This window comes from Sinohyriopsis cumingii, chromosome 6, assembly GCF_028554795.1.
Source record: "Sinohyriopsis cumingii isolate HCF-2022 chromosome 6, ASM2855479v2, whole genome shotgun sequence".
NCBI lineage: Eukaryota > Metazoa > Mollusca > Bivalvia > Unionida > Unionidae > Sinohyriopsis > Sinohyriopsis cumingii.
The window spans coordinates 157,150,235-157,158,152 of NC_142966.1; the positions used below are offsets into that span (position 1 = coordinate 157,150,235).

Genomic DNA, 7,918 nt, shown 5'->3' on the forward strand with positions numbered 1-7,918 from the left:
CACATACATTTTCCTTTGCATTTCCAAACATAAAATATACCACTATGATACATACAGATATATCATAAATATAAAAGCAATAAATATCTAGTTGAAGACAACTGAAAGTTTATACCAAGAGAATTTACCGCTCCGTTGGCTGAGTGGTTAGAGCATCCACCTCGGATGCGGGAGTTCGTTTGTTCTAACCCTGGCCAAGTCGTACCAAAGACTTATAAGAAAAATTGGTACCAACAGCTGCCTCGCTAGGTGTTGAGCATTAAGATTTTAGTGTTAGGACTGGTCGGCCTGGTGTCAGGATAATGTGACTGGGTGGGACATTATGCTACATATTTGAGGTATGATGCCCCAGTACTAAACATCGCTATAAACTGCTACACAGTAGACATCGTAGCAATATGACTGTAATATTGTTAAAGCTATGTTAAAATCCAAATCACATACCCCTACCAAATGAGTCTGGTGTTTTATTTTTTTTTTTTAAACTCTACAATAATTTGTGGCAACACCAGATAAACTTACATGTGTACTATAAAAAATATAAAATATAGATAAAGTATCATAGGGCAATGTAAGGTTGACATTACAGTGGCCAACTGACGACTCAAATAAACACTAGGCTTGGTTACCCAATTTTTATTGAGAGTGTCCATCATAGGGCAAATGTCAATCTAGCAGACATTACATGGGCCATGCACCATTTCAATTAACACCAGGTAAGGTTTTCCTAGCCCTCTTGAGGTGTCCATTAGAGAAGCAAATGTCATTCCCAGCCCTGTTGACAGTGTCCATCCATTAGAGAGGCAAATGTTAACTCAGTTCAACACCAGGCCAGGTTAGATGACTACCTACTGGCATTTTGCTCTGGGTGATTGGTCAGAAACATAGGCACTTATCAGTCTCTTACTATATACATGTATGATTGCAAATAATAGTACTCTATGCACAAAAAGCTACTCATTTATCTATCTTCACAACTTAATGAAATTAAGATACATGTTTAATGGAAATATTGTTATGACTCTTTGGTTTTAAACTAAACAACGAAAAAGAGCAAAACGCGTCAAGTTTTGCAAAATTCAACAAATAATTTATTTCCCTCGAATGCAAAGAGAAAATTTAAAGAGAATTTACAGTATTGTGAATTAAATTCCAAATGGTCTTAAAAGTTCTATCACAAGTTCGAATGTATGAAGTTCCAGTTGAATTCCAGTGGTTTTCAGAGAAGTTCCAGTCAGTATTGAATGTGTTGATGCACTCGTAGTCTCAAACGTGCTATTGTGTCAATGGCTTAGAGTGTGGCAATGTGCTAACAGTCTTTTGATGTATCACAATAAGGCCAAAATTAAAATTAAGTTTGTTTCCCCTTACCCGACCGACCCTCTTAAAATCCGCCGACTGAAAAAAAATTTTTGAAAAATTTGCGATAGTATTTTTTTTTTTTTTTTCGTTTTGTTCAAAAGTTCGTTTTTTCGTTTCGTTTCGTTGTGCGATCCATATTTTCATGCAGTCAACAAAATCGATGTCACTAGCGCGCGAAAAACGTTTGTTGCAAGGTGTTTAAATTAGATAGGAAAAGCATCATGACCGGCATGGCCGGCAAAAGAAAATACGAAGAAGATTTCATTATATGTGTAAGCGTAATCGCGAAATGCGGGAAATCAAACAAAAAAATTTGTAACAACAGAATACTAGAATACTCAACGGAGTGTACATGGGATGATGTATATCACGACATTACCAATGATACAGACTTTCGCCCTCATAAAGCAGATGTACTGAACGTCAGTTTATCAGACAAACTGGATGGAACGATGACTTTTCATCCAGACCTTCACGAAGGTCTGCATGTGGTGAAAGAGTTTAATCAGCGACTGAAATATGTTACATTTACGGTGACCCGTGATGAAAGTGTTGGGTTGGATGATGTTTCCTCAACTACTACTAGTACAGAAAATCAACAAGCACCACCTGCACGGACTGCCTTTTCTGTTTTAATGTCTACTTCCGTGGCAACAAAGCTACCACAACTTAAGGACACAAATGCTGAGCGTTTCACTGGTATAAACAATTTTTTTGATATGAAATAATGTTATTTTCAAACATCTGTCTGACAGTTATTAGAAATGAATTCATGCACCCTCTGACAACTGCAATCTTTCTAGAATTTTTACTGCCTTCCTAATAATATATTTAAAGTCTGTTTGTCAAGTACAAATGTTTAAGCTTTGACCGACAATAAACACAGAGCATACACAATATAGCAAAAACTATGCATATATAACATACAAAACAAAAGCAGACAATAAAAACATTAAAGACATACATAAACATGATTAAAACATTATTTTGATACCTGCAGTGCATAATGAATATGGCAGTGTTAAAGTCTATTAATTATGAAATCCGTTTGTTGATATTAGATTCAAGGTTTTGAATTTTATCTGCCATGGGGCACGATTGCAAGACAGCCAACAGTAACTGGTGTCACATTGAAGACTGCTGTCTGTTTTTTGTGTGCCATGTACACTTATTCCACATCTCATATCATTTAATATTATCTATCAGTAAAGCTGGCCATTCCATCTCAGTGAAAGTTTTTTTTTATTCCATTTTTTCAGCTAAAGATGAGTTGTTTAACGGCATAGTCAAAGATATGATAGAATGTGGAGACAAATTTCCTGGAAGCATGTCCCACCAGAGTATATCTGAACAAGTCCTGGTGCTAGTAAATGCTTTGTGGTACATAAGTGGCAACATGTCCACAATAGAAGAGAGAGCGGCCCACCTGACAAGAATCAAGCACATCCCGGAGAGGTGTTTATCTTTGATAATATTAAATTGAAGTAAAAGATTAATCTTTATTCAATGTATATTTATTACAAACATTCCTGCAACACATAATTCTAGAGAAATTTAATATAGTAAGTGTCTTAATGTCCATAGTTTTTTTTTTTTTGATTTTCAATGATAAAACTGAGCAAGCAATACTATCTCACGTTAAAGGAAAATATGACATAGACTTTTTAATATTTGGTAAGCTGATTAAAATAAAGGTTCAATGTCATAAGATTTAAAAAATTGGTTGAACACTTGATTTTTTTATTTCTTTTGTGTTGCTACCCAACTCTAATATTGCGATGGAAGAGGGTGGTTTTATAGCACCATAAAATCTGGTTCAACCTTCCACGGTTTCATTTAAGCCTGTACAAAGTCAGGACCATTGCGGTTGTCAATTTCTCCATTATGTACATGTAGTAACCTCCATTTTGCTTACTTTACTTTTCCGTGACATTTGTCAGAGATTGATTATCCTTGTTCAGTAATTTTGTTGTAACTTACCTTTTTTACAGGTTTTTAAAGTTTGATGGTGCTAATGATTATAAAAGAAAGAAGCAAAAACGTCCACAGCTTACTGCAAAAGATCTGAAGTTACAAGTCCAGTGTTTATTCAGGCTAATCTCAAGACCTTTTACACAGCATTGGACCATAAGAGGTGACATTGAAACCTTAACTGGATGTTTACAGTCTTATGCAGATTATTTAGAAAAAGCAAATGAAAAACAGATATCACGACAATTACAAATGAATCCAGTTCGTCAGATTGATTCCAATCTCTCCATTGCACATCGTCCTAGACAAGATGAAATCCTACCATGTTACAGTCGATTGGATGGTCAGGTATCTCAGATGGCAATGTTTCAACCTCTCTTCTTTGATGAAGATTTGCATTTAAATGAACCATTTAAAGGGCCAGAACAATGATTTAGATATTTTGAGAAACTTTGTCTGACCATACCAGTACATATGTTAAGGTACGACCCTGGTGGAGGGATTGGGGCGATTTCTTTTATCTGGAGAATTCCTGAAGATGGGATGTCTTCGTCGGAAATGTTTATGAGAGACAACCAAGTTTTGCACAGCTTACGCAGTAAACTGCCTGAATATCACACAAGACAAATGAGACAGGAGTTCTTCAATGCTTACGGAAATATTGCTGGAACCATTATACCTCCACACATTTTGCGGTCTATCTACACAACCTTTACAAATGATGCTTCAGCAGATCAAAATAAGGAAATAGATAACCGAGTACGTCTTTCTGTTTTGGGGATTGATCATGATCTTGTGGTAGATTTACGTCACTTAAATAAGGGTAGACCTAATGACACTTTCGATGTATTTTTTCAGACCCTTGAAAAGGAGATTCAGGACATGGTTGCTGCAGATGAGAGGAGACACAATACAGAGCATATTTCACGTTTTTTGTCTGTTAGGGATATGATAGAGCAGGTGAAAAGTAAAGTACCAGAAGGAACCAATATTCCCAGTGAGTCATCAGTCCTACTAGCATTTGTTCCAAAAAATGCACATCAAAATGTAGCCAAGTTATACAAAGGTAGAGTACCTATTAGATTGAAAGTACAGACCAGGCAACTTCGTGCACAACACCAAGATGATCACTACTGTTCAGCTCTTTTTAAATATTGTAGAGCATATGCAACACAATTTAGAGACATTAGTAATTTTGTGTGTATGGACGACAAGTCTAAGCTGGACTTTGGAGAACCTGATCTCTTCACCTCAACAGGGGTAAGAGGGAAGAAATCCATAGTTCCGATGAATTCAGTACTTTCCTGTCTTGATCATGATGTGCAGAGCAAAGGCTCAGTTACTCCTTCTGTCGTACTTGATGTAGATATTCCAGGTGATGCAACAGAAACATTCTACAGGGGACAAGTCTCGGTTACATTCAAAGATAGTATCTTCCAGGCAAGCACCCCCTTCCGTCACATAGTAGAGCTTGAAACTATTCTGAAAGCTAAAAATGAGAACAAACCAGCTTTATTTATGTACACAGATGGTGGTCCTGACCATCGGGTCACATATGGAGCAGTAAAGTTGTCATTGATTGTTTTATTCAGAAGACTCCGGTTAGAATTCTTAGTTGCCTGCAGAACTGCACCAGGTCACTCTTGGACTAATCCGGCTGAGCGGATTATGTCACTTCTCAACATTGCCTTCCAAAACACTGCACTTGCACGAGAGCTTGCCTCATCTGATGTAGAAACAATTCTGAAAACATGCGGAAGTATGAATGAAATCAGAACAAAAGCTGGAAAAAACAATCAAATTAAAACAGAATGGCTACAGTCAGTTCAACCTATGATCAAAACCCTGTCCTCAAGAACAGAGAGAGTCCAACTTAAGGAAAAGTCTTTCAAAGTATTTAAAGCAGCAGAGGATGCTGATGTTGAAATGGCTGAAGCTGAAGTGACCCTTATAGACCCTGCCATCAAAGTTGGAAAGTATCAGCAGCAGCAACTTAGCCATGCAACACAGCTGAAAAAATTTATTGGTAAGTACAGAGATCTACAGAACATTTTTATTGCTTGTGACACTCAGAAAGTGCCAGGGTTGAAGTTGCAATATCTTGTCAGTCTGTCCGTAATTTCAAGGGTGAGTGTCAGAGCATTTTATAATTCCAAACTGAAAGTGGACATGCAGCTCTCCCGATTTGTTAGACTTCTACATTATAAAAACTCAACATTGACAGATAAATCATGATTTATTTACAGATATACACAAATTTTAAAAATAGAATAACATTGCATACAAATTGTCTTTGTAAGTCGACAGGAATTATTTTGAAATATTAATTTAATGGCCCAGGGCACTACTCTTAAACATTATGCCAGGAACCCGTTCATTGTGCATTTTCTCATTTTTTCTTCATATGAAACATAACTCAAACATAATTTAGTCCTTAGTTTAAACTTATTGGCTCATTTTCAAAAGTGATGTGTTAAATGTCCCTGCATGTCAGCCCTTTCTATTAAATAAAAGATTTTCATGTCTCTTGGTATTTTATTACAGCTGATCACTGCCGTGAACGCCATTACTCCTTTCAGATCAGAAGATGTCATGATGAGGGTTGCTGTCCTACTCCAGAGAGGGAATGGGCGTGGTTACCAGACCCCATATTAGACATAACTGGACAGCATTACAAGCCATTTGATGAACTGCTTGGTAAAGAAACTACAGATAAGGACAGGCCGTCTAGTTTAAAGCAAACTGTAGCTGCTGTGGCACAAGAACAACAGGTAAGGATGTTCATAAATCTTATTAAAATATAGAAGTTTTATAAAGTATTGATTTAACAGTTATAAATTGTGCAATAATAACAACACATGTATATAAAAAAGTTATTTAAGAAACTGCAACTTTAATAGAACCCCTTGTAACATAATAAGTTACAAAATAGAGGGCATGTCACTACACAACACTTAAAACACAAGTGATGATATTTATGTTTCTTTTTACAGGGTTGTAAAAACAGTATTCTTGTGGGACAGAATGTTGGACAAACTGTTAACTGCTGTGAGTGTCTAAAACCACGATGCATATACGCTAAGACGAAACTAACAGCAAGAGACCAGAGAGCTTTGACACATACTTTGGAGAAATACGACTATACTTGTGGTTCTGTTATCACACCTGATGGTAAGTTCTAATGATTTAATATTTTATACTTTTATCCAAGTCCTTAATACTTTATTCAAAAATATACCTATACACTCTTCACATACTGAATGCGGTTTGACTCTTACCTTGATTTAGAATCATGTCTGACACTGTCAGAGAGCCCAGATAGTTTTTAATGCTCTTTCATGTCAGATATTGCTTTTTTTAACTGTGATTTTCTCTTAGTACTAGCCATTGCACTAAAATTTTAATGTGAATATTATTTTACAAGTATTCCTGTTTCCTGGTCCATGCTCCCAATTTTTAGTGAAGTCCAAGTTGCTCATTTATCTTTTTATACTAGTTTCTCTGTGTTTATAAAGATAATTATTTACAGATTTAGTTTCAGGTTCTATATGCTATTTGTTGTGTATCATGTCTAGTCACCTTCGGACATTAAAGTTCAATTTTGGATAATTGGTGTTCTATTTAATATATTTTAGGAGACATCCTACAGGGAAAAGTGTTTGTAAGACTACAATTGTCTTGTGCTGTACACATTGAATTCCCATACTATGCCAGCAACATTGGCAGACCAGATATTTGTGCTCATTGTGGAGCCATAGGAGCAGAAAAATCCCAGGAAATGACTGGAAGATTCCGTACTGTTCTACCAGTGTGCCAGCAATGTTTAGCATCTGGAAAGGACATTCCAAAACGAAACCCAGTTAAAAACTAACCAGCAGCTCTTAGTGACATTTAAAATGATGTTTTGCATTGTTTGTTTCTTTTTTGTTAGTTAGATTTCTACATGTATTTAGTGTTCTGACATTACTTTATTGACATGTTTCTGCATATTTGAGACACTATTCAATGTCTAACTTTATATTTGTGCATTTTGACAGGTCTTGCAAATATGTTAAGTCTCATTATATATTGAACCCAATGATACTAGTCAGAAAGAATACTCAAGACTTTTAAAATACTTTTATTAATTATTTTAAAACATTTTTATACATTTGACCTAGTCAGAAAAAATACTAAGGGTTATTCCAGCAAATATCTACCTTAACCCAACACTCCTCAAAAACTCGGAAAAAAACACTTCTTGCACCTTTACATGTGTATCTTTATATTTCATTGAAATTACTCTCATTTAATATATGTTTCAAAATTTGAGTAAATCTGTTAAATTGGTACCCTGGCCAATGCCTGCAGGGAGTATTTTTATTGGAATAGCCCTTATCAAAAACTAATCTAGTCTGTAAAACATTTTAAACTTGTTCACAAGTTACTGTATTTCAGTTCATGAGTTACTGTATTTCAGTATTATTATTAAAGTTGAATTTATCGTTTTTCTGTTTCCTATGTGTCAGTTTATAGTGTCATGAATTTCATGAGAAAAAAAAATTATTAGCCTACCTACCTACCCAACTTCAAATTGTTGGGTAGG

General features: G+C 35.6%; 2 protein-coding genes across 2 annotated transcripts; both read left to right on the plus strand.

The window, feature by feature from the left end:
* Positions 1 to 1,338: 1,338 nt before the first annotated feature.
* On the plus strand, positions 1,339 to 3,810 carry LOC149798356 (uncharacterized). Its single transcript, XM_089963499.1, has 3 exons — positions 1,339 to 2,061; positions 2,622 to 2,817; positions 3,354 to 3,810. The coding sequence occupies exons 1-3, from the start codon at positions 1,584 to 1,586 to the stop codon at positions 3,763 to 3,765; spliced, it is 1,086 nt and encodes a 361-aa protein (XP_089819625.1). The 5' UTR covers positions 1,339 to 1,583; the 3' UTR covers positions 3,766 to 3,810.
* Positions 3,811 to 3,871: 61 nt separating this feature from the next.
* Positions 3,872 to 7,538, plus strand: LOC149798357 (uncharacterized). The gene is made up of 4 exons (XM_089963497.1): positions 3,872 to 5,359; positions 5,878 to 6,104; positions 6,327 to 6,504; positions 6,969 to 7,538. The coding sequence occupies exons 1-4, from the start codon at positions 3,877 to 3,879 to the stop codon at positions 7,202 to 7,204; spliced, it is 2,124 nt and encodes a 707-aa protein (XP_089819623.1). The 5' UTR covers positions 3,872 to 3,876; the 3' UTR covers positions 7,205 to 7,538.
* Positions 7,539 to 7,918: the final 380 nt, after the last annotated feature.

Excerpts from the sequence above, each read along its gene's own strand:
- LOC149798356 (XM_089963499.1), top strand. The coding sequence starts at position 1,584 with ATGACCGGCATGGCCGGCAAAAGAAAATACGAAGAAGATTTCATTATA. Across the intron at positions 2,062-2,621 it reads AAATGCTGAGCGTTTCACTG|CTAAAGATGAGTTGTTTAAC; the intron begins GTATAAACAATT and ends CCATTTTTTCAG. Across the intron at positions 2,818-3,353 it reads ATCAAGCACATCCCGGAGAG|GTTTTTAAAGTTTGATGGTG; the intron begins GTGTTTATCTTT and ends CCTTTTTTACAG.
- LOC149798357 (XM_089963497.1), top strand. The coding sequence starts at position 3,877 with ATGTCTTCGTCGGAAATGTTTATGAGAGACAACCAAGTTTTGCACAGC. Across the intron at positions 5,360-5,877 it reads ACAGCTGAAAAAATTTATTG|CTGATCACTGCCGTGAACGC; the intron begins GTAAGTACAGAG and ends ATTTTATTACAG. Across the intron at positions 6,105-6,326 it reads CTGTGGCACAAGAACAACAG|GGTTGTAAAAACAGTATTCT; the intron begins GTAAGGATGTTC and ends TTCTTTTTACAG.